We start from the raw sequence: 27349 nt of genomic DNA on the forward strand, positions 1-27349 counted from the left end.
GCCAGTATATCAGATCCCCCAGATCCAATCGGCGGGATTTTTGCCTCACCGCCGATAAGATCCCCCACCGCCGATTCGATCCGGGTCTCTACCGTACAATGTATACAAAGTGGTAATGGAGAAACACCCCTTCAGTAAAATGTACTCTTCCAGTCTCCCTCTACAGCCAATGAACTTCTCCAAATCTCTCTGACCAGCCAACCGAACAAAGTTGCCAATTTGAAACCCGGACTACAAAGCGATTCCTTTTTTTCCCCCTCCCTTATCTCTAAATTCGTCGTCATGGTGGCCATGGTACAGTCACAGAACTCTGCTCTGTAGAGTTCTGCACGATGTGACGTTGGTCATGCCAACCTCTCTCTGATTTGAATTATTTTGAACAGAATAACCGAATGAGTTACTGTAATTGGGATGTTCGGCATGCTTCATGTTAACTACTGTAATACAAGGAGCTTCATATCAAACATACTATGAGCTCAAATAGTCCACCTTCATTTTAATGTCTATTTTCAGGGCACAGAGTCTAATCATTTTAGTGCGATATAACGACCAATAATATAATCGCCAACGAAATCATTTTGATGATACTCGATTAGATCGTGTATCCTATGTAAAATTTCTTGGTATCAGAGTAGATGAAAAACTTTCGTGGAGGCCTCATGTTATTAAAATAAGTAAAATGATTACGCGTAATATTGGTATCGCATTCCAACGTCTTCTTTGTTAACATCGTATTTTCTTTAATAAAATTACCTTATCTCAAATACGAAATTTTAGCATGGGGCAGCGCCCATCAAATTTTATTAGATAAATTATTGTTATTGCAAAAAGTAGGCCCTACTTCGTATTATCTGTGGGGTTTCGCTACTCGGATTCATTATTCATCAAAAATACAAGATTTAAAAAATTAAAGATTTGTTTCGTTTTCAACTGGGGTCAATTCATGTTCATCTACAACACAAACGTTCTCCCCAATAGTTTTAATTCAATGTTTCCACGAAATCAATGGTTTCATGATCATCCCATACACCTAGGCGGTCTGAGTTTCATCTAACCCTTTTGAGAACCTTTAGCCCAGAATACATTTATATACAACGGCTCTAAAATTTGAAATTCCTGAAGTTCTGTTTAAAAAAAAAAATCTCCATCATTATACTCTTAAGCGTTATTTTTTTTTTTTTAAATTCTGGCTGAGATATTCATTTTTCATTCAATATCTATGTAGGTTACAGCAAATTAAGATTCATTATTGGTAACTCCCCAACGCACTGAAAAAATGACATTATAAAGTAATGAAATCAGGCATTTCATTACCATAATTTTTCCACAGCTGCATGCAGTCACCAACTGCCGTCCGAAATACATCCTCAATCATCAGGCAATAATTATTGAGCAAACTAAGGCTGGATATAGAACACTGATGGTTCTTTTCTACAATTCCTTTCTCCAGTCTATTGTCATGTATAACTTGATTTGTTTTTATGGCAATCAATACACAAAAGGACAAGGCTATAGAATCGATAGACCGCGAAAGTGGCAAAATATCATTGGGTTGGAATTGCCAGTGGTACAGAATTTACACGTGGAAAGAATGATGGTCAAGGTAAACAAGATAATGACCGATTTAACACACCGTCTGTACGGTTACTATTGCCTGAACAGATCATGCAGGTATCAGACTCTGTCCTCCTCGCACTAAGCGTACCCGTTTAAGAAGTGCTTTTGTCCCGGATTCCATTCACACGTGTAATGCCAGAGTAATTAGATAAGTTGTAATGATTAGTTTGTGGTGTATTTATATCATCATTATTATTATACTCCCGCATATCCAAAGAGTATAAGGAGGTATATAGGAATCGTGTGTGGTTGGTCGGGCGGTCGGGCGGTTCGTCTTAAAGTTTACGTCGCGAACTTTTCTACAGCTCTGAATTAATTATGATGAAATCTGGGGTATATGGTGATATTGAGTGATTTTTTTTTTGTTTTTTATTCCCATAGTATTTGAGTTATGTAATTTCAAATTTGGAATATGTAATGATTTACAGGTGTATGCAAAACACATTTGGTGTTATTTTGATAAGGCGCTGCCATGGTAATTATCATATTCATATTGGAATTGTTTGGAGTGAATTATACAAATATATTGGGATATGAAGGTGATATAATATTGTTTGGTGTATACTGATGATGTATGAAAGGATATTATCAAATAAATCTATGAGTGGAATATTTATATGAAAGTGATATACAGCTGTATATTAATAGTTTTTGTATACATGTAGTTGTAAATGTTGGGTTAATGTATTATGTTATTATGGTGCATACGTTACCGTATGTTAATGTGGGTGAGTTTCATTTTGTACTCTGACATGTCTGATTGTGGTGTACCTGTGACGTATTGAATGTTAATTTTGGGCGATATCCAATGTATAACCAGAGTGGACAATTTGAGTAATCAATCAATAAATCTCCTCTTCCGTCTATCCTTTTCAGCATGTAGGCATTCTCTCTCTCTCTCTCTCTCTCTCTTTCTCTCCTTCTTCCTTTAATTTTGTTTTTGCTCTATTCCTTTCATTCGTATATTCCCCTCAAGTCTAGTCATGTCACGTTGTTGTGTCTCTGTTGTTTGTTTCATTTTGTCTTATTTTTTGCATTACATAATTACGTATTTGAAAGTATAACAAGTATTTTTGAAGATATTTTAAAGTGGTCTAAAATCTACAAGCAGTGCTTTTTAGTGGACCTCTTAGTTCTCATTTTTACTCTGCAAACATAACTTTGTAATTCCAGTATGTGTGCATATCTTTATTAGTTTGTTAATTACCATTGAATGTCATACTTTGTAATGTATATTTGCTTATGCTGTTTTGAAAGAAAAATGAGAATAAAATAAATAAATGAAATGAAATCCACATGCACAGCTCCATTTTAGTCCCCTGCATTCACATTAACAATTTGTTTGCAGAGTATTAGACCAACATTCTTTTTTGTTTTGAAGTACAGCTGAACAATAATTTTCTTATCAGAACAAAGCTCACCGGAAAAAAAAAAAATGTTTATCCTTCCTGTACCCTGCCAGCAAAACCTCCCTCTCTCTTCCTTCCCACTTCAAGCAGTCTCTTATAAATGTAGGACCTCGTTGAACTGTTCTTTGAAGTTTTGTCTATAAATAAAGGCTAATCGCACACTGTCTGCTCCAGATGATTGACTCGTACGTATTTGTGCATGCTATTTAGCTAATACAGTGTAGGCCCTACAGTAATTCATTTCTTCGCGCCAAACGAGGCTATAATATGATTCATTTAAAGGGAAATTATCAGAACGTAAAAATAGGTTTGTCCTTGATATCATTTATAAAATGAAAAAATGGCTTTCTTAGATTTTTGGGTTTGGTATAGACATCCACAATAAACAGATATTATTTTGTTTTTAATGAGGCCTACTCGCACAACCCGGATAGGATAGGCGGTTGCGGAACGTTTGTGCGTACTGCCTATTGTGCGGTATATTCGTTCCGCGGAACTAATCGACTGGATTCGGCCGGTATATCGGTTCCCCCGGAACCCGGAACGAATCGACTGTGACACCGGCGAGTGGAGCGAGCCGCCTTTATCCACTCGTTCAGGGATGTGTACTTTTGTCGTTGTTGTTGCTTTATATTCTTTGACAAATTTGCGTACAAATTTGACGCAGAAAATACACACGGCACCAAGGCAAGCCTCGTTAATATTAAGTAACTATATTCTTAAGTAGAATAAGAATAGTTACTTAATATTAACGAGGCTTGCCTTGGTGCCGTGTGTATTTTCTGCGTCAAATTTGTACGCAAATTTGTCAAAGAATATAAAGCAACAACAACGACAAAAGTACACATCCCTGAACGAGTGGATAAAGGCGGCTCGCTCCACTCACCGGCCAACAGGTTTGTGGGGTAAACGCGCTATACGGGGGCACGCAGAGCGAGTCGCCTTGTTTAAAGGCTACCACAAGCTTGGCAAAGGGACTGATGCTCAAGGAGACGGTGATATTCGTGGACGGAAAATTGAAGAAATTTGCCAAGGAACATTCAACAAGCAAGGGAGGGTTGAGGTCCGTCAGCTTCCTGTTTCAGCGAGATATCAATCTTAATGACAATCTCCCTTTCAAACGTAAAAAAAATATATAGATAGCTTGTTGTTGGGGCACGTTATATGCTGGTCACTGGTAATATACCTGAGCATCCGCAGTCGGTCAAGTTAACCTTCTCGAAGCGAGTGTTATAACTGTCCACGACTGTTGTCGGTCAGCGAGGCGCAACTCGATTAGGTATAATGATGAGCACCTTTTTCCCTCTAAACAGAATGAAGAGGATTTGGGAAAGATTTGCAAGGTCTCAGAATCTAAAGGAAGCATCAGCCCCGGTTTTGTCGGCGACATTTGGCCGACCAGTGCATCGTGGTAAGCATGTAAAGGGCTTGCCCTTATCCTTTTTTTTTTTCTTTTTTATGCTGGCCACTTGAGCTGGAGTTTCAGGTGGACAAACGGATCTTTAGTGTCTTTAGGTGGCCTAGAACAAATTGTAGAATGAGACAGAAGACATTAATTTATCAGCGCACTGGTATGTTAAGATGTAAATGAACGTACTATACTCATTACAGTTCACAATTCTTACTATGCCCATGATCATGAGAACTATATTCATATTACTGCATGATGCAATATTAACAGAATGTAAAAGTCAGTGCATATTATAGTGGTAAACTACCTAAGATTCAAGTTGAAATTCTGCCCTGCAATTAAGTTTGTCTGAATAAAACCAGAAAAGTGAGAGGAACAGGACAAGGAAAGTTTGACCAAATTCTGATGAAAAAAAAAAAATCAGTTAAGAAAGTTGTAAAGAGTGACCAATCAAACAAAATAATTGACAACTTGGTGATGTAGCAGGTGAAATCACCTTCTTTTTTGCTCTGTGCAAGAAATGCCATTAAATCTCTTTTTTTTTTTGTTCGTTCATGATAACGGTCTATATTTCGTCCATGCAGGAGTTGTATATCAAAATAATTATTTACAATGATCATATTACGGGTGCATGTAAAATTTTGGAAATGTGCTTGATAGGAAAATGAAAATGTCTTTTCTTGTACAGCACATTGCATGCAGAGTATGGGTATAGGTGAGCTCGCGTTTGAGATGAGGAGACTGCCAGTTTGTGTTTGATTGATCACAACATCAACAAACCATAAGTTTCTTATAGTTTGAATCATTCAGGAACCATGTTGTGTGTCGCGTTTGTAATCGTAAGAAGGTATAGAATATCAGGTTTTTAATGGATTAGGGGCCGGTATATGAGTTCATTCTGATCGAGACTTTTTGTAAAACTTGTGGTTGCTAAATCTATCTCTCCATTGCTTCTCCCTCTCTCTCTCTCTTTCAATTAAATTGCATTTTGCAGTCTTGCCCTAGTGTATAGGTGCCGTCATTATATAGTTCAATGAAGTCACTGAATGCCAGCTAACAGTGCAATGTAATTTGCTTAACAGATGCCATGCTTGTTTCCTTCGTTGTTCTTTTTTTCGTTTTTTTTTTTTTTTTTTTTTTGGGGGGGGGGGGCACCCAAAACCTACAGGTATTGCCCAGAAGCAAGAACTGCCAAATGGAGTCAGCATGCCACCGTGTGACTTTACCCCAAACGAATATGAGGTAAGACCACATTATAAATTGGTATTATAGACTTGCTGAGATATCAATTAATAACATTCGTTTCGTGGGCCTATACCGTGTGTCTTAATCATGAAGAAAATAAGTGCAGTTGATGGAAGCTGCAGGGATTGCTGTTACTATGGCTACACACGGCCTGTAATTACGGCATTACACATTCCATATCAATGAAACAGACCTCCGGTTTTCATACTCAGAGCAAAGCGATACACATTTGCTGAGTATAAGCAACTTCAGAAAAAAAAAAAAAACACTCTGCCAAGGGGTTTGCTTTAACAGAGAAAAGAATGCCCGTCTAATTGTCCCCTTGTAAATTCATATATACAGTGTACCGGTATCTGATTCCTCTGTCTCACTTCAGTGGTTACTTGTGTGTGCTCAACAATAGATTTGAAACATGTCCTTCCCACATCGTTTCATGGGTTATATTCTACTCAGTATGTTATAACTCTTGTCTACTATGCTATTAAAGTTATAGGGCCTATATGGTATAACAATTTGTTTTATAGATTTCATAAGATGCAGCAAACTTCATAATTTGACCGTCGCCCTTTTTGAGTGAATGGTCCGTGAGCATGATGAAATTGTTGAAGATGGCAGTATAACACGTGTATGCCTTCAAAATACATGCAGTATAGGTGCCTAAGGTTACTTTAGGGCCCCAGTGGCGTATCTGGGGAGGGGGGGGGGGGGCACGTGCCCCGGGCGCCACTCCTTGGGGGCGCAGAAAAAAAAAAGAAGAAGAAGAAAAAAAAAAGAAAAAAGAAAAGAAAAGAAGAAGAAGAAGAAACTCACCGGAAAGGGGGGGGGGGGAGGGAGGAAGAATGTGGGGGGGGGGGGGGGGGCAGAAAACCAAATCAAAAAAAGATAAAAAAAAAACATAACGATGACTCGGACAAAATGACAATGTTTATTGTGTTCACACAAGAATTCCATGTTATGTAAGCTGAAATACAATTTTCGGCTCGCTCGCTGCGCTCGCTCTCTAAATTTCATATAGAAGAAGAAGGTAAGAACAAAATGTGATGATGAAGCGGAAAAAATGACAATGTCTATAGTGTTCACACACTTTAGTAGGCAAAATGTTTCACTGAGCAGCGGTTGCAATTTCTTTCGTTCTGAAGTGATCGCCAATTGGATCAAAAGAAGGCGCCAACGGTTTCGAACATACGGGGGGGGGGGGGGGGGCGCCAAAAAAAATCAAACAAGATAAGAACAAAACGTAATGATGACGTGGAAATATACAAATTTCGGCTCACTCGCTCGTACTAATTTAGAGTATTTCTTCAAGCCCTCAGTTTGTTGGTAAAAATCGTCATCTATAAGGCCGTCACTATATCTTGATTAGAATTGTAAGATTTGATAAGCAAAAAATGACAAGAGTTCCATGTTTTGTAAGCTGTAATACAAAAATTTTCGGCTCGCTCGCTGCGCTCGCTCGCCAAAATTTATCAAAACAAAAAGGAGTTAAGAACAAAACGTGATGACTGACAAACTGTTAAAAGCTACTGAAATCCTTGCTTCTGATTGGCTGAAAGCAAATTTTGTCCGACAAGTTGTCCGACAAAATGCTTCATGAAATGCCCCTCTGATTTAGAATATTTTTTAAAGTACTCGGTTTGTTGGTATAGATAAATCGTTACTATAAGGCCGTCACTATCTTGATTAGAGTTGTAAGATTTGATAAGCAAAAAACGACAAGAATTCCATGTTTTGTCAGCTGAAATACACAAATTTTCGGCTCGCTCGCTGCGCTCGCTCGCCAAAATTTATCAAAATTCATTACATTTAAATCACCCTCAAAAGACCCCTTTTAAGGGCTTGAAAAGCATATCATGTGGACTTTGCTTAAAGTCCCTACCGGGATGGGGTTGGGGTTCAACAATAGTCTTTTTCAGAAATTAGGGGCGCAATTTTCGCGCTTGCCCCCGGCGCCGTTTTCCCTAGATACGCCACTGCTTTAGGCGTCCACTTTTCACTCTTTCCAGTCAGTTTGAGATCCCCTACTAACCCCCAAGTGCTGTGGTATAGCCCTGTTAACCCGTTGCAAACCAATCTGTACCGGAACTCGCTGATGAAGAGCAATATTTCACCCAAGCTTGCATGGGCCGACATAATTTTGTGAACTGATCATGTAATAATTTATGTATAATATTATATGATAGATTTGATTACAGAGGAATGAAGTTAACCAACTCAGGAACCACACACAGCTCTTCACATACAGCACTCTATCTCACTTGCAAGCACACAAGGGCAGCTGGGAGATGGTAGTAAAAGGATTCACCAACATTTGCCGATCTATATACGAGATAATTATATCCCGTGGTTCACGCGAACGCTGTAATCACCGATCTGTGGTCGTAGCAGACATAGTGTATACTTGGAGAATGACGTCTTTTAGGCCAATAGATCTTTTATGGCCCGTAAATTGTGACGTATAACATCCTATAGTCCCGTGTCTCTCCTCATTTTAACATTGTTTGAATCGGCATGAACGAAAGTATATTATACTTACAGCAACTACTCGTATAAATTATTATCATAACCTCTGACTGGCGTTCACTTCTGAAATTCACAGCCAAAAGAATAGCTCTATACATCTACGCGAGATCGTGTTATTGCCGGAAAACGATATAAAGAAAATATAAAGAGAATTCCACAAATTGTCATTGTTTGATTGAAAAGCATAGCACATTATTCCCTCGACTTGTTTGTATCATTTGTTAAGGGTAATATCGTTCCACCTGTCTTCTGGAAAAGGTATAGGTCTAAGTTAAGTACATGCTCTTTTTCATTCTGCTTGAAAAATGAAAATGTGTTGCATTCTTTCTATGTCTATTTTCTGTGTATTGATGTCATCCAGTGAATATAATACGCATTATATAGTGTATAACCTACTCTAGTATATAATATGTAAATATATATATATATATATATATATATATATATGGGTGAAAACGTTGAACGATGTACAATTGGGCAAATCAGGGGTCAAAATTAAAAAACGTCACTCGCTGATATAAATATATCTCAGTCAATTAATGTCATTGATATCAACTTTCTTGGAAACCCGATTATACTGGGATATCTCGAAGGGTGTTGTTTTTATTCAAGATTAGATAGAACTGTGACATATTGGCGAACGTCTCTGACTAAAATAAACATTGTTTTAGTGAAAATTCAAATGAAGGGTAGAAAAACATTCAAATGAATATATTTTCATCTTGTTCATGCTTTTGAAGACTGTGTTAATTTGTTCCTAAAATATTGTTTACCTCCTGTGAAGTTTACAAAAGCTTGTACACACGGAAGTTAAAGTAAAAGTGGAGTTTTTGTCATGTAAGCAGAGATTTTTATATTCTTATCTTCACTTTCATCTCATTTGAACAAAACATATAGCAGGGGTCTCATTTGTTTAAATGTTAATGTTCACTAGATACTAATAATGAATTTAGTGCATTTCGCTTGGTCAAATCCCCATAAAAGCCCTTTACAGATGCTAAAAGGAAGCCATGTTTTGATCAGAGACGTTCAGGTTTCACTCATAGACGTTCCTCAGACATAGACAATAAAAACGATGTCCTTTGATCCATAATTACGAGGTTTGTGAACAAACAACATTATTCTTTCATTAAACACATGTTTATCTTTTGTGAACAATTCAGAATGGTAATTTCAACTTGAATTATTTTTCATAATAACCGATTGTATCTACAAACCTCCAAATTGTAAGAGGAATTTCGATTTCTACACCAAAAATCAACAACAAACCTGTCCTTGTTATATTATTCATATCTTACAACACTTTTGAATGACAGACAAATAAAAATTACATGGAATACTTGCAATTTTGACTACCTTACCTAAATTATTTGTTTATATCAGAGACATCTGCTTTTCCATCAGGGACGTTTCGGCTGTAAGTTATCACTAGAATTAAACACCAAACTCCCTATTTTAAAAGATGCTCGTAACTCAACATTCCACATTCATTGAGAAATCATTTACCGAGGCATATGTCAAGAAATGTTTTTGTTTATGATAACCACTACTTTGTATTTCACCTTCCGGTGTATGCGAAGGTGTGCCCACATGCTATCAATATTGTATATGTTTTCTTTAAAATGTAGTCCAAATCTATAACAAAGGTAAACACGAATTTACTAATACTATTTCAATTTGATCACTATACCTCAAATATGATTGTATGTTTTTGTCAGGCCAGTTCGGATTTTTATTAGGGACCGTACCGTATCATTATTTTTTGTACACGATCAATGGAAAATTGTGAGGTTATGACATGGTTAGCTCACTCATTTGCATATTCTTATCAACTGTACGAGAACTTGTTTGCAGAAATTAGCAAAACTTCAAAAAGGCAGTAAATTAAGAGTGCAATTCAGCACAATTAAGGGTGCAAGTATGCACTGCAGGTGTGCTGCTATTGTTACAAATTAGGTGCAAATTTGAACATTTATCTCTTAGCGTGTAAGCCTCAGATTTTACAGCCTCAAAAGCAAACGTAGTGATGTGCATTAAAAACAGAGTCCGCATTATAACATTGAATTGTATTTCCCCTCCACTTGGTATTCCATGTCTTCAATCAGTGCATGGTACCCACTGCGTCGCTTGCTACCTGAAACAGGGGTTGGGATAGTCATTATTTTATAAACAGATGGCACCTCCAAGATGTCCATCCGGTCTTGACAGTACCACGGCCGTTGTCCGGAACTTGTAGGCTCCATGAACGTGACTGAGCCTAAAGATCCTGAGCAGGACGAAATTCTAATATTCGGAGCATTTAAAATCCTTCCGGTCTTCCCATCTTGCTGTAAGAAAAAAAAAAGATAGAGTTAAAATGATATTAAAATGAATCTATCATGCACTGGAAGAACAATGTACGCACAAATGAACATCTCTGATCAAAATTATAAAATCAACATTGTTTTTAGATTGCGTAAATTACCTAGAACGATGTATTTATGGTGGGTCATTGATATTGGTTTGAGAGCAGATCCTATTTGTTCAGAGAACGTCTCTGACCTAAACCTATTTTTCTTACATTTACATTAAAAAATACGTAAACTAAAGTGACTACTACATAATAATCATAGACTATTGACCTATTACTAGTCATAAAACATATTTTCTGTCCTGGCAATGTGTTTACACTTGCTCAATTAACAGAAAATCTTAATTTTGAAACTCTTTTACATATTTTCAACATCTTTCAGGAAGCTTCATTTTTCTTAATATTACAACATGCCCGTGTTAACTTGGTTCTACTTCTTCCTTTTGTACTAACTGAGCCCATCCAGACATAAATTTACTTTAATGTTCTCATAATTTGTATAGTGGATGTCTTTATTTCATGAAACAGTAATTTTCAGAGACGTTTTTCATTTTGCTCAGAGACGTGCGGTCTTTGATTTTCGTGCAGATTCTTACATATTTACTGTCTATCCTTTTTTAATTTACCTCTAATCCAAAGATTAAAATACATAATTTCACAAATGATACTGATTGGCAAATCTACGGAATAATAATTCTAATAAATCGGCACAAACACCAGGAAAGTTTTTGTTATTACTCACATTTTCAAGATTTGTGGGCATATCTGTCGTTGAACTGTGCTGACTCGATTCCAGGATGGCTCGTCAGTGCGTAAAATAAGCACGCAAATAAAGTATCATGCAGTGCGAAAGTGTCAGATGAGGGAATATCCCTTCAGAGAATTTCAATCAGGGACATTCGTTTTGATCAGAGACATTCGCCAATTCGGGTTTTCAACCAGAACTCATTTTTGTGGACAGTATGCTACTAAAGTTGCCAATCATCATAGTCGCCTGGCTCACACTGACATACTGATAACCACTTTTTATCTCAAGCATAATCCACTTTCATTAATGACACCATTAAACAACTGAACATCTCTGATGGTTATTCAGTATAATTTTCTTTAATGAGCCACCACACGATTATTTCACACAGCTCACTCACAAATTTTGATGGAATGGTAGTATGGATAAGACGCTAAATAGATATGGCCTTACATGCTTTCATAGTCATTCTGAATTTTTGCGTCAAGGAAAAGATAATTCATTCAGAGACGTTCTTTTTCAGACATAAGTGAATACAACGTTTCCTGAGAAGATAAATAATACACACGTTCATGGCAGAAGTACTTGATTAAATAGTTGAAGTGTGTGGGCTTACTCACAATAAGGAAAAACAAAGCTGTAGAATTGCATTAGAACAAAAATTAAGACGTGTGAATCTGGGATTTTTCCCCAAAATATGCATTTTTGTCAATTTTTTCAGCTTCAAGGCATTATTTTTTAAAGAAAATGCAGTAAGAACACTACAAAGTATATATTTTCTGAAAGGTACAACCATCCCCTACCAAATGATACCTAAAACCATGAAAAGCACCCCAAGGTGACAATTTTACAAGGGTTTGAATATCGAAAAGCCCGAAAATAGCCAATTGTACATCGTTCGACGTTTTCACCCATATATATATATATATATATATATATATATATATATATAATGCTAATATACATCATTATAAACAATTATAAATATCATTATAAACCAATATAATATAAATATGTCATAAATTATTGGCAGGGTATTACCTTTAAGGATGCCAAGGAGGTGAGGGCTAACTACCTGAACCCAGCACTGGCCACCTACTACAAGAAACCTCTCATGGTCCACCAGGGGCACATGCAGTGGTTGTGGGATGTGGACGGCAAGCGGTACCTGGACCTGTTTGGCGGCATCGTGACTGTCAGTGTTGGACACTGCCACCCGTAAGCTTGCGTCTTATAGTACATAATGCAAAGACACATAAGTGCGTGAGAGCTTTGTTCTACCTTGCAGCCCATTTTGTTAATGCATGTAGTTCATTCTTTTGTCACGTAGTTCCCCCCCCCCCCCCCCATTACACGGCATTACGAATCTTATTTCGTTTTCTGATCAACGATCATCTTTTCATTTCCGAATGAACAAACCTTCGGAATAACGACTATTGTATTTTCATCGTCAGAATAATGAATTCTATCGGAATACCCAAACCTTACAGGAATAACGAACTGTAACGAATTACAGTCATAACATACAACTTTGCCTAGTTTCTCACTTTATGTTCTGTTAAAAACACCAACAAATAATCAATTTTAATCAGGCATGTGAAGGAGGCCCTCAAGAGACAAGCTGACAATCTGTGGCACACCACCAATGTGTACATGCATCCGGCAATCCATCAGTATGCCAAGGAATTGAGGGCAAAGCTTCCAGATCACTTGAAGGCAAGTATCGTTCGTTCATTTTCTTCGATGGGTGATTAAACTTCGGAATGATGTTTCGTTTCTAGTGGATGATTCTGGACACAATAATCTGTAAAGAAAAAAAAATCCCAAGAACAGCGTCTGTATTTTATATAATGCATTTTGCCAGGTAGCGTTTTAGGTTATAATAGAACGGATGAAGGTATTTGCAGTTTACAGTAGTTTACAATACATGTGAGAAAAAGTCATAATTTTAATTGTCCTCTGTTAATGTCTTAAAAGAGAAGTCCTTAAGATAAAGGTAATACTTTTGTAACTGATATAGAAACGTTGGTGCAGCCGGAATTCTAAGAGCGTGTAGAGGTTGAATATATTTCTAAATGCAATTAAAAATCACATTTAAGTCCAAAAAGAACTCATGCAGTATTATAGCTCTGAGTTTTCTGAATGTGAAGTGACTCCACACAATGAGCCACATCATCCACAGTATATAAAGGAATTGTTGCTTCCCCAATTTGCTTAGATTGCCACTGTATCAATGAAGGGCTGGGGTACACAGTAAACATTGGGTTTTCATTGTGCTGAAATATTTGATCGCTCGTATTGATTATGATAATCATGCCATTATCTCCAAATAAATAGGATGAACAATAATGTTTCGCGCTTTTTCTGTAATCGATATTCATTGAAATGTATATTTTGATAGCTCTGGATCATGACTCTGAAATGCTGAGTTGAATCTCCATAAACATTACAATAGTCTACAGTTGAGACTGGAGTATGATCAGTGAAGCAGCAAGTAGTGAACAATGCAATATTCCGCTTTGTTGAATATCTAAAGTGCCTGATCTGTTCCCATTTGTTGCAGGTTATCTATTTTGTCAACAGCGGCGGCGAGGCAAACGACATGGCAGTCCAAATGGCGCGATTATACTCAGGGGCGTACGACGTCCTGAGTTTTAGGTCAGACGAAGTAACACTCACCAGAAGAAGTGATATACATGATTGTGTGTGAAGTGTTGTGCCTGTGAAATATAGTGAAAACTCTGGATATGTCTCAAGTGTCCATGATAATGTCCAATTGCAGAAGGTACAAGAAGTAAAAAAGTACTTGAGTGAAATTGTATCAATTAAGTGGAAGACATCAGTCCTTTCTGTGATGTTTATAGCTCCTTTTGTTGGTCCTTTATATGGAATTGTCTATATCGAAAGATGTAACGTCAAATGTAAACAACATTCTAGATTCTTTCTTCATGAATTATTTTCACGAACATTTTCAATTCATTCAATAACGGGTTGTAAAATACATGCTGTCGTGGAATGTGTAATTGAAACGTTTACAGTTCGTTATTCAACAGGTTCATTACTCCGAAAATGAAATAATGTTTGTTATTCCGAAGGTTCGTTAATCCAAAAACGAAATAAGGCTCGTAGTTCCGAAGGTTCGTTATGACGCAGCTTTTTTTTTTTCATATTTGGATTAACAAACCTTCGGAATAACGAACCTTGTTTCATTTTCGGATTAACAAACCTTCGAAATGACGAACCTTCGGAATTACGCCGAAAATGTTTGGATTAACAAACCCTATAATTAAAAATCGGATTAACGAACATGTAGGTATAGGGAATTTGTATTTCTCGGAATAACGAACCTTACTTAATTTTCGGATCAACGAACCTTCGGAATAACGAACGTCACCCTATTTATACGGTGTGAAGGATGATCATGACCGGAGGACTCTTCTCTTCTCCTTGTTCGCTTAACAAACCTTCGATACAACGAACCTTCGTAACTACGCCGCAAATGTTCGGATTAACAAACCCTATTTCATTTTCGAAGTAACGAACATCTTGGTATAGGGAATTAGCGTTTCTCGGAAAAACGAACCTTGTGTTGTTTTAGGATTAACAAATCTTCGATATAACGAACCTTTGTTTGCTGAGTAGGAACGCCTACCATGGGGCAAGTCCACACCTGCTGGGTCTCACTGCCATGAACCTGTGGTTATACCCAACCCCCAACAGCTTCGGCATGAAGAACACCATTAATCCTGACGTATTCCGGGGACCCTGGGGAGGCAAACACTGCAGGGACTCACCAGTACAGGCATGTTCGTAACGGTTGGAGGTGGGGGGGGGGGGGGGGGGTGGACAATCTACCAAACTATACAAAAAGAAATTGAAATTTTCATCATATTGATTAATTATGCTAATATATGCATAAAATCATACATTTTGCTCTAGATCAGAAAGTAAAGCTCCTAGAATCCTAATGTTTGGTGATGATATTCTTTGTAGCATTCCAAACAATGTAGGTCTACTTGAAAAAAATCTGGTATCAAAATTAATTTCTTATGTATTTTATTGTTTTATGAATTTCTTATGTATTTCCTTGTTTTTCGACCTTTTGTTTTATCTTTTTTTTTTGCGAAATTTATGACGGAACCTATTTCCAGCATAGAATGATTATGCTGAAATTAATTGATTTCAGCCTATGAAAGTGAAAATAATCATATCTTTATGAATAAGGTGAGAAAACTCCATTTGCATAGACTTTATACACAAAATCACGTTTTTGAGCCATTTTCGGTCTGACAGGCATGTATAAAAGGACGTGCAGCGTCGTAACGGTATGCGCGATTTTCGCGAAAATGGTGTCAAAAGTTGCGCGAGACTTAAAAGTAAAAACTCAGCGAATGGCGCGGTCAAAAAAATTTCGCGCGGCGGAATAGTCGCGAAAAATGTCGAGGGGGGGGGTTGGTTCAACCCCCCCCCCCCGGCCCTTTTAGGGTTAAACTACATGTAATATGAAAGCTTGATTAAAGCTGAAATTAACTGTCAGTTTCTTCCTTCTCGGTTTTCTTCCCCATACAGACCGTTCGAAATTGTGACTGCAGCGATGACTGCCAGGCAAAAGATCTGTACCTGGAGCAGTACGATGATGTATTAAGATTCTCTGCAGGCAAAAAGGTGGCTGGATTTTTCGCTGAAAGTGTGCAGGTAACAAAATTGTACTCGCAGGTACATGCGACTCTCTTTTATGCGCAATATTCTTTTTCTTTTTTCTTTGATTGTGATGATAATGATAATGATAATGGTGATTATGATGATACTGCTAATACCATTGCAAAAGAATACTGATATTGATAATGTCATTGATGATGACGATGATGATGAAAATAACGATGATGACACTGATTACAACAATGATATTTCTAAAATGAAAATGGTAAAATACTTTTTTCTGCAAATACAGTGCAGTACGGTGTTGTGTCATGCTCAAACGGAAAAGCGATGGGACACGAAATTTCCTGTTTCCCGATGAAAAGAACATAAGGAGCCAACATGACGCTATTCCTTAACCCTAAAGGGGCCGGGCTTTTTTGGCTATGCTCAGACTGGGGGGGGGGGGGGGGGGGGGGGGGGGAAGAGGGTGGATTCCGCCCCCCCCCCCCCCCCCCCCCGAGATCTCGGCCATCGGTGGTGCGATCGCGATGAAATTTTGCATGCGTGAGACCCACGTCAAAATGTACAAGATTGTGTCGTAAGATTTTTTTGAAACAATCAATTTCTAATTTTAATTAATTAATTATGCAAATTAAGCTCAAGATCCTATTCTAGCCTAATTAAAAGCATTTAGAGTCTAATTTTTGATCTGTAAATCTGTTTTAGCATATTCAACAATTGTACATCACAAAAAATTCCAAAACTCATTCCAATTCTTATGTATTTTATTGTTTTCAGAATTTTTTATGTATTTCCTTGTTTTTCAACTTTTTTTCTTTGTTTTTTCATTGGAAATTGTCACTGACCACTTTTCTACCATAATTAGCACAAAATCAATCAATGAAAGTGATTAATTGTAAAAATAATTAGGTTTTTATGACTTTCATGACAGAGCACCGTTTTCCATAGGAAATGTACACAAAATCACAAAATTGTGCCCGTTTTGGGGCGACATTCCGTTACAAAAATGGGCGTGGCTTCGCATAAGTATGCGCGGACGTTGCAAATTTGGTCTCAAAAGTTGCGCGAGACTTGCACGAAGAAAGTCAAGAAGCCTCGCGACGAGGCCTTCTCGCGTTACAGAATTATAGCGCGAAACGTCGAGGGGGGGGGGGGGGGGGGATTCCGCCCCCCCCCCCCCCGGCCCTGTTAGGGTTAAAAGCTTGTTGCACCGTCTCCAGTAATATGTACATGCAGTACGAATTTCCTGCAACCCGGCCTGCTTTCCCATTTCCTGCAACCCGGCCTGCTTTCCCGGATTGTTTGTGATAGACACAATAGCTGACGTTGCATGAGCAACCAGAGATCAATGGAGGGACCTGTTTGGGAACCAGATCCTTCATTCTTGTCGGCATTCCAAAAGATGTTACCCCCAATTCATTCTCAGCCACTGACCTCTATTTTGCTAACTTGTTTACCTAGAATGGATTTTATTATTTCTAACTTTGTGCATAATGTGTGCTGCACATGACCGATAATGCCCGACCGGGTATGCAAGCATGTACCAAGAGAAGAACTGCAGGAAATAGAGACTTCCAAGTTTTCCACTCTACTTATTTAAGAGCATGACTAATAATGCCTGATTATGAAAAAAAAAAAAAAAGCACCAGGATCTGCCGGAAATATAGAAATGCACAGTGAGATTGTTGATCAAAACAAGCAGCAAACACAAAACCCTTGAATGAACGCAACCAAGCATAGGGCCTAAATGAAGTTCCCACTATAGCAGACACGTACTGCACACACACACACACACACACACACACACACACACACACACACACACACACACACTCACACTCACACACACATCTTCAGTGCTGCCTGCGTGACAACCCATATTATACCTAGCTTATATTGGCAACATTTTGCACAATTATTAATCCCTATCCTTAGCTAATAATTTTCCATACAGCGGATAAACTGATAGCCACAGATTTTTATGCAGATTAGATGGTCCAACTCGTAGAACTTTGCTTTGAAAATAGGTTTGTATGCTTCCAACATACATGAATTGCACTCAAAGATCAGTTCTTGACTTTCATTCTAAGATGCTTCTTGCATTCACATTTTCCAAAATCCCACCAGACTATCATATAAATGACTTTAATATAACACAGGCCTACACATTTGCACAATTTTGATTTAAAAAAAGAAGAAGAAGAATCTAAAAGACAGGCTAGTTATACGTTACAATGATCAACATGATATTCAGAAGTTCTAACCTCCGGGTTAGAGGCAGCATTAGCTCCATGTTTTTCACTCTACATGATTAGAGCAGGACTAATAATGTCTGATTATGATGAAAGAAGAAGAAGAAGAAGAAGAAGGTATACCATGCAGGACATGCAGGAAATAGAGATGCACAATGCGGTTGTTGATCAAACCAAGCAGCAAACAAGCCATTGAATGAATGCAACCAAGTATATCTGGCTCATGCATAAGTCAAGGATGATTTTGTACCAACGGAGCAGCACACACACACACACACACACACACACACACAAAACACACATCCACACTTTTTTTGTTTTATAATATTCTTTATTTGAGTTTCATTCAATATCAAATCCATGTTAACATTGAAATTAATATATCCAACAACAAAAAAAGCAGCTGTATTCTTCTTTCTTGTGCTGCTGAATCATTTTTCAAGCATACAATGCAATACATTTGGGTTTTTTTCCCAAATCATACCATGTTTTTATGAGAAAAATGACATGAAATTCTGCATAACTCTCAGAAAAAGCTATTGTGATCAGCCTATAATCAAGCCAATCCAAATGTGTCTTATTACACACATACAAAAAAAAAAAGAAATTGTGCTACTAAATCACTTTTTTAACATAACTTCCTTCTTCTTTTTTTTTTCGCATGCAGAGCACACGCTATAAATACATAAATATCACACACACACACACACACACACAGAGGAGATCAGCATTCAGGGGATGGCTACTTCATCATTTTAAAACAGCAACCAAGAGCATGCATATTACTGCTCATGAGGTAACCATCTCTCTCTCTCTCTCTCTACAGATGTATCAAGAGAAAACGAACAAAACAGAACTCTTGAAGAGTAAACTGAGTTATCGACAGTGGTAGAGGAAAAGTAACAACAAATGTATAAACTACGTTATCGTGAGTAGGTTTAAATGCTTACAATGTAGATGCATAAAACAGCATATATAATATATATATATATATATATATATATATATATATATCAGCGGCATCGAGAGCAAACGAGTTCAATTAAAAAAAAGTTATCTGCCGTGAAACTGACGTGAAAGGAATGAAAGTTTCACAAACATTGTGGCGGTATGGAAAGCTGATGAAGTGCGTGAACTTTTGACCTCTGTCGCGCCATCACTCGATATGACGCTTACAGGTTAAAGCAACTTTAATAAAGATATCGTAGAAATAGTCCAGAAATTTGACTACCGACGGACCGCAGGAAGGTCGATATCGTAATCAAGAATGCAATCTAAACTGAGCTAAGCCTTAGAATAGCGCGGGAACATCAAGCTTATAAAAAGGAAGCAATGTAAAATGTAACTTTATGTTTTGGTTATCATTCATCACGCAAACGACATGTGTATATGAGGGGGACTTTGCTGCGACTACCGCGACTTGTGGGACTCTAAAGACCCAAAATTACACGTGGCTTGCGCCCCCACCAAGAAGGCGATTCAAGGACAACGTCCGAGACGTCTCCAAACAAGGAGAAGTTTTGGAGACCTCGTGGACAAAGTATCGGCGTCTGCATGGAGACGTCTCCGTGACCACCTGGAGACTGATGGAAAAAATCTCCGAATAATCAAACATGTTCGCGCGAGATGAACATGTTCGATTCTCTCGGAGACCAGGCTATAGTCTCCAGGAGCCGTCGCGGAGACGTCCTCGCGACCACCTCGTGACCGTGACTCCGTGACACTCCGGAGGCTCGAGTTGCCACCAGGTCGCCACTTTGTCTCCAAGCCAATGAGATGCCCACTTTAAAACCGAGCGCCTCAGGATCGGTCCAACGGCTGAACAACGGCATTTCAAGGGACCGTCGCAAGGGCCGATGATTGGAGTGGCTGCAGCTTTGCTGCGTTAAAGCTAATCTGCCAAGGTGCCTAAACTTTTCCATCCTATCACTCCAGGGTGTAGGAGGCACTGTGCAGTACCCGAAAGGGATCCTCAAGGAGTACTTCAGTATGACGCGGGAGCGAGGGGGCGTCTGCATCTCCGACGAGGTCCAGACAGGCTTTGGCCGCATGGGCAGCCACTTCTGGGGATTCGAGACGCATGACGTCCAGCCAGACATTGGTAAGTGAAATGTCTATCACTTAATATCACCTTTGCATGCACCAAGCAGAATATATACTACTAGTATACAACTACGATTCACCACCCTGTCTCCACGCGCTGTATCTAAAATCAAGATCAGCCGCAGAGGCGCCTCCAACTACCTATACATCTACACTTGCCAGATTTACTAGAAATGCCTGTAATGTTCTCCTGAAGTCGTAAACCCTATAGTCGAAAGTAGTTGAAAAGCTGCCGTTTTCACCTATTCACGAGTCCCTTTTAGCTCACTCGGACTGTGCCATTGCGCATCTCACTATATTGCCCTTTTACAGTTAGATCAAACAGGGCGTGTCGTCATCTAAACCGTGTTTGAGGTATTTCATATGAGGTGTTTTTTAAGACTTTCAAAACCTTGTTTCTAGGGAAATTTATGACCTTTATATCAAATTTAAGTTTCTGTACCTGTATAAGCACAAACTCATGTCTCTTAAGTAGGTGATGTGATTACGTGGTTCTTTGTCATTTTGAACAGTGACCATGGCAAAGGGAATCGGTAATGGAATCCCATTGGCTGCAGTAGCAACAACTACAGGTAATTGGCTGGTTTCAACCCCCTCGTGACCTTCCTATCTTCTTTTTCCCTTTTCCCTTTCTCTACATTTCTATCTATACCTACAAAAATAAAATCATATTGATTTATTTTCATGCCTCCGCCGACGTCACTAGTAGGCCCGAAGTGTCGCCGAGGGCACAATGTTTTCTGCTTGTCCGTCCGTACGATTTTGTAAACGTCATATATAACTTAAGTACCGTTTGGGATACCCACATGAAACTTGGCATATGTATGTACGAGTGAACGAGGCTGTTCTATCACTTTCTGGGCGCACGTGATCAAGGCCAAAGGTCATAAGTTCAAGGTCAAATTCTAAAATTTTACTATTTCCTTTATATTTTATCTTCGCAATGTCTGTAGGTATATTTCAATGAAACTAATGGTGCCTGCATGTATTACCAAATAAAGTTTCTCTATAGGGAAAGATTTAGACCATGTGGTCAAAGGTCAATGGCCAAAGGTGAAGTGAAAATGCTAAAATTCCACTTTTCTTGTCCGTACCTCAGAAATGGCTCAACATATTTATGCCTTCATGAAACTTAGTACATTATACATGTATTGCTTGACAATGTTTCTCTTTTTTCGGTTATGAGATAAAAATGTCACGGGTCAAAGGTCACGTTAAAATGCTACCAATACACTATTTAAAGGGGTAGTTTAGTATTGGTGGAGATGAGAATTTGGCTTTTAACTTTTTATGAGATATCAGGAAACCACTTATGAAATAGTATACAGAGGATACCATTCTAAGAGGAATTCAAAGTTTATTTGATGAAAATCGGTTTGGGTATGGCTGAGGCACCCAAAAACAAAGTAAAACAAAGTAATGGTAATAAAAGGTGGGTCCCACTTTTTATTAGGATCGCTCTTTTTTTGGATATCTCAGCCATTTCAAAACCAATTTTTATCAAATAAACCCTGAATTACTCTTAAAATTACACGCTCTTTCATATTTCATAAAAAGTTTCTTATTATCTCACCAAAATATGTTAGAAATCGTAAGTTAGGTCTCAACCAAAATATACAATCCCTTTAATGTCCAAATTATACTATTTCTTTATACCTTTAAATGACTGTATGCATTCACCTAATCAAAGTGAAATTTCTACTTCTATCTGTCAACCATCTGTCTATTTTCTATCTATTCATCTATCTTTATATCTTTCTGTCTACAATAATTAATTCTTAAGAAGACTCAACATCATGATGAGGTATTCCAGGAGTACAGACTGAACCAATTTGAATAGACCAGGATTTGCCACCTTTCATAGCATGCGTAAAGATGTATTAATGTGGATGTGGATATGACATGAAATGTATTGAAAGCAAAATGTCTTTTTTTTTTCCTGTTAATGATAATATTCATGTTTCAGATGAGGCATAACTTGCGCTGATGTCTTTGAGCAAATAAAGATTCAATCTGCATGTTGTGACATAGTAAAAGAAAAAAATATAAAATAATATGTATACTTTGCAGAGATTCATTCAAATATTTTCCAAAGAACTCTTTAAATTCTAAATGGACATTTTTAGTTTGTGACAAGCACTGTTTCTTTATACTTACTAGTAGCTTTTGATATTTCACGAGCTTTTAGCTTCACACTTGCAGAGTAATGACAGCACCTCTATTGATTTTACTAAATCAGATTTCCAAAGTCTTGCCTTTGGAAGTCTTAAAGGCAAAACTTATTTGCAAAAATGGCTGTCAACACCTAGTCACTTGAGACTCTCCATGAGGAAATAGAATACTGAGAGATAACGGGTTAAAATTCTTTTACACTTCTATTTCTGGTAATAGTATGACATTTTTAGCAGTGATACCAATTAGCACAACATTAACAGGGAAGAGGACATATACGTAGCATTACATAAGAGATTGATCCGAGCGTAATAAGCGCTTCGATGATTAAATTACATCGAGATTGAACTGAATGCAGCAAAGTTGCTTTATAAGACAGGTTTCTTTTATCTCTTGATCAATGTTTCACAGAGATCGCGGCCACTATGGCGGGAGCTATGCACTCCAACACGTATGGAGGAAATCCTCTCTCATGTGCTGTTGGTTCGTCTGTGTTGGAGGTAAAAAAAACACACACACACAAAACAAAAGATTCTACAGAACTTACCTGTCTAAATTCTCCGTGCATTTACTTCGCCCCTTCTCATTTTAATCATAACAATGGAACTAAAACAAAGGAGTACAAAGAAAGTAATAGAATTCTCATCGTGGCTTTCTAATATTAAACCATTGCTTCTAATGAGATGAGATAATAAAAAGGTAAATCTCCTGGTTGGGACTCGATTGATACGCAAGTGATTAAAAGAGCGATTCATATTTCAGGTATATCTTTGAGTAATATGATTAATTGTTGTTTTGAAAAGAGGGTCTCTCCTGACACAGGCAAAATATCAAAAGTTATTCCTGCACGTAAAAGTGGTGCAAAAGATGTTTTTACCAAGTACCGTCCGATTTCACAGTTAACTTGTTTTGCTAAACTTTAAAAAAAGTGTCTTAGTGTGAGATTTTTGGAATTTTTAGGTGAAAATATAATATCACATGTGAAAGGAATTTGGTTTCAGGGAAAAACGTTCTATATACTCTCCTAGCAACTTGTGTGATTTTTTTTTTTGATGTATATAATCTAAATGTTTGCTTTTGAGTAGAAGAATTTTTACTGGAAGTATTATGTCGACCTTCAGAAGCGTTTGATATCATTGATCATAAAATATTGTTTTGTAAGTTCTATTTTTATAGCATTTAAAGGGGCACACCATTGCAATATAATATTGATGATTAAAACTTAATTACAACATAATTCACGTATACTCAGCTAATGCCAACAATATCTTATGGTATTGCTAAACACTTTAAACCTAAACACTTAATGAATGGCGAATTAGTTAAAATAAATAACTGCATTGCACAGAGCAAGACACTTCATATAGGACTATATCCCATGAAGTGTGATTGTCAGTTGTTGTGGGTTTTTTTGTGAAAAATGTACCAGGATTGAGATTATGGCAAGAAAAGATGTGGTATTGAATCGTATGAAAGTGGTCTTGCTATTGTCACCTATAGTAGACCAATATACTATAGGTACTGCTATTTGTATTTCAGCTAACCTTGCTGTTGATGACATCACGAAAGGCAAGAAAGAGTTTGGATGGGTAGAGCTAAGTGGGTGCAGGAAAAAGGAGCAAATGGAGAATTAAAAACAATTTATATTATTTCAATCAAACTGTTGATGATGTTCTTATGTGAAGACCTATTCATTCCAGCAGGAATCTTCATGGACACGTAGGATGAACCGGAATTTGATGTCATGAAGCCTTTAAGTATTCCTGAACTGCACTGTTGTTCCTTTTTTTGGGAATGCTAGGTGATAGATAACGAGGGTTTACAAGCAAACTCGGCCGCTGTGGGCACCCACCTACTGCTGGAGCTGGAGAAGCTTAGAGACGAGTTCGAGATCGTCGGCGACGTCAGAGGAAAGGGACTCATGATTGGAGTAGAGATGGTCACAAACAAGGTGAGGATTCTGCTTCGAAGACAAAATGTCCTCCGTGTTTTTTTCTCCTTTTCAAAAAATTCTTTTCAGCTAGAACCGTCATATTCACTTGGTGAATTTTACATTATCAAACCTTTATGTCTTCCTGCATACAGCATGTTTTTCTGTCTGTCTTCCATGTGGCTACTACACAGCATGTAAAGTGATTTCTGGCCATTTCTTTTTTTTTTCCTTCCTTGAAAAATGCTAAGGTTTATTTGGATTTCTTTATCTATCATCAGGATAATCAATGTCCTTTAGAGATGTTGTTTCCCTCAACTCAGACGTTATATTTTGCGTTTAAAAAAGATATAAGAAGAATTCAAAAGAGCTTCCCGTGTACTACCTCTAATTAATAATTTTTGGACCCTTTAGGCTAGCTATACCTCAACCCTTCAACCTTATCCTCGTGCACCATTCACCTTTTTCGCCTTAAGACATGACAGCTCCGAGTAGGGCGAAAATTTTACTTTAAAAAAACAAACAAACAAACAAACAAAAAACCCGCAAAATGCAACACTTCTGAGGCTTCTCCCCTTGCTGTTTATTCTATCTCTATCTATCTGTCTCTTTCTCTCTCTTCATCTGTCTGCCTTGGCTGGTGTGGACTGACAGGAGTCAAGAAACCCTCTTCCGGTGCCAGAATTCATGGACATCTGGGAGGACACCAAGGAGATGGGAATCCTTCTGGGAAGGGGCGGCTACTACGGCACCGTAAGATTCAATTTTTCTACTCGATCTTATCATCTTTCATTTTTTTTTTGTTCCTCCCACACATTCCAGAGACAGTTGTCTGTTGTTCAGAAACAAAAGAAATTCTGTGCAGTGAGTGTTGCAAAATTGCAAATTATGTCATAATTTACGAAAAAAGAGATTAATGATAGTATTGTTATTTAAAGTAGAGCATTCATTGCAGCATTGAAATGTGATGAATTAGACTTTATATCATCAGATACAACAGAACTTGATTATTTGTGTTTCACAATCTAGAATACTTCGGAGATTTTGTTGAAAATGTTGTTTGAAATTGGCTGGCACTTTTGGGTATACTTGCTATTCATTCAGAAATTAACTGTATCAAGATCTACCAGCACATGTAATAGGGGATTTTTTTTTACACTAATCCTCGTCAGATGAGGCAATGAGAAGTTTGGCGGTTCCCACACGACGACCGAACGACGTCCTCAGCCACTTCCTGCTGATAAAAATAAAAATGGGGAGGGTATATGCCTAGATTGTTTTGATCCTTCTTAAACTCAATTTAAAAGATGGGTATAAACGTCCAGATGTCATCTAGATAAAGCCCGGGAAACATGTTTTCTTACGATGCTCGTGGGGGTAAATCTTAATCGGAGAAGGTAAAGTGAAGCAAAATACACGAGGTCTCTGCAGTTTGTGCATCTGGCATTGCTTACTACTGATACTCTAAAATGGAGTCGATTGCATCAAACCTTATTGTTTATTCACTGAGAGTTGATTCTATATTGTTAAAATTTCACGCAATCCTATCAAAATATAATGGAAAAGAAGATTTTTTTTTTAGTCAATACGATTTTGTGTATTTATATTTCGACTTAAATATTCGGATATAATGTGAGAATGCTTCCACTTATATAATACACCTCAGCTGAATTACCTATTATACCTACTGTACAAAAGAATAATATCATATACATGTAGATAGATACCATGCGACTGATATGGTACATCAATTTAACAAAGTGTTCAAGTTTGGTGTCATCTCCAATGTCAGACACACTTTGATACATGGTGTTTGATGTTCATTTGACACGCATAATAATGAGGATTTGTGACGAAGACTCATTGGTGCACTGCTGATATAATTTTCCCGGTGATGGTGGCTGAAAATCAATAGTGTTGGGCCTACTTCGTGCATCATACTCCCTGTTGAGGCTTGCAAAAGACATAGAATATAACGTGTGCTCGGCCATAAATCAGAAATGTCCGGAAAATGAATGGTGTAGTGTATAATAGTGATGAGCAGTGATGAGCAGTAGTAGGCTTTGTTGAGATTTACATTACAGCTATAACGCGTGTACGGTAAGTTTCTCTCATTCATCCAGTCGAAGTAGATGATGTTTATTTGATTGAAAAATACTGGAAATAAACTCACTTGAAGAGACGTTTCGTCGTCAATCATCAATAAGCTTCCTCGGGCAATATGAAGATTCTGTAAGGGACGGCTATTTATTACGTGAGAACGTGTAATCTTCATGCGTGCGTACTATTCCTTGTCCAGCACGAGACAAGACGACTTGAACTTGGGAATGGCCCGGTCCCACATGTGCGACAGATCAAAGCGGAGGTCTCCTTTCTTTTCGAGTGTGTGTCCCTCCACTCGTTCCCAGATGACCTCTTCTATACTACGTTCAAACCATTTAGATTTAATGTCCAAAATTATCACGTCTTTCACGACGACGAAATGTTTACTTGAGTTTCATTAAAAACTGAAATAAGTGAGGAATAGAAGTTTTCATTGTGAGGAATTCCAACACAATTTCATACATCAAGCCTTATTCACGATCTCCATTATCATGTGGCATCTCTCTCCCCCCCCCCCCCCCCTGTGTTGATATGAATGGCCGCGGTTGACCATGGTTACATTTTATACTCTGATTTATGTTTTACCTGGCAAAGTTTGACCATAGGTAGACTTTCACTGTGAGATGTATGCAAATGCTGACAATATCTCTCTTATCCTCTCCAACCTCTCCCTCCCCCTTCTTCTCTTCTCTTACGCAACTTTGTATAGGTGTTCCGCATCAAGCCACCGATGTGCATAACCAAGGAAGATGCAGACTTTGCCGTAGCAGTCCTCCGTCAGGCGTTGCTCAGACACCGCGACAGGCAGGCCAAGAATTAAGGAGGGG

At 37.9% G+C, this 27349-nt stretch overlaps 1 protein-coding gene across 1 annotated transcript; it reads left to right on the forward strand.

The window, feature by feature from the left end:
• Positions 1-4340: 4340 nt before the first annotated feature.
• LOC139728278 (alanine--glyoxylate aminotransferase 2, mitochondrial-like) lies at positions 4341-27342 on the forward strand. The gene is made up of 13 exons (XM_071639235.1): positions 4341-4437; positions 5606-5679; positions 12334-12518; positions 12893-13016; positions 13864-13958; positions 14943-15102; positions 15870-15995; positions 20150-20315; positions 20830-20889; positions 22901-22989; positions 24291-24440; positions 25074-25172; positions 27232-27342. Exons 1-13 carry the CDS (start codon positions 4341-4343, stop codon positions 27340-27342), a joined length of 1536 nt encoding a protein of 511 aa, XP_071495336.1.
• The last annotated feature ends 7 nt before the right edge of the window (positions 27343-27349 follow it).

Source organism: Diadema antillarum, unplaced genomic scaffold (assembly GCF_040938485.1).
Source record: "Diadema antillarum isolate AM-2024a unplaced genomic scaffold, OU_Dant_1.0 seq00000170_RagTag, whole genome shotgun sequence".
In the NCBI taxonomy this organism is placed as follows: Eukaryota; Metazoa; Echinodermata; class Echinoidea; order Diadematoida; family Diadematidae; genus Diadema; species Diadema antillarum.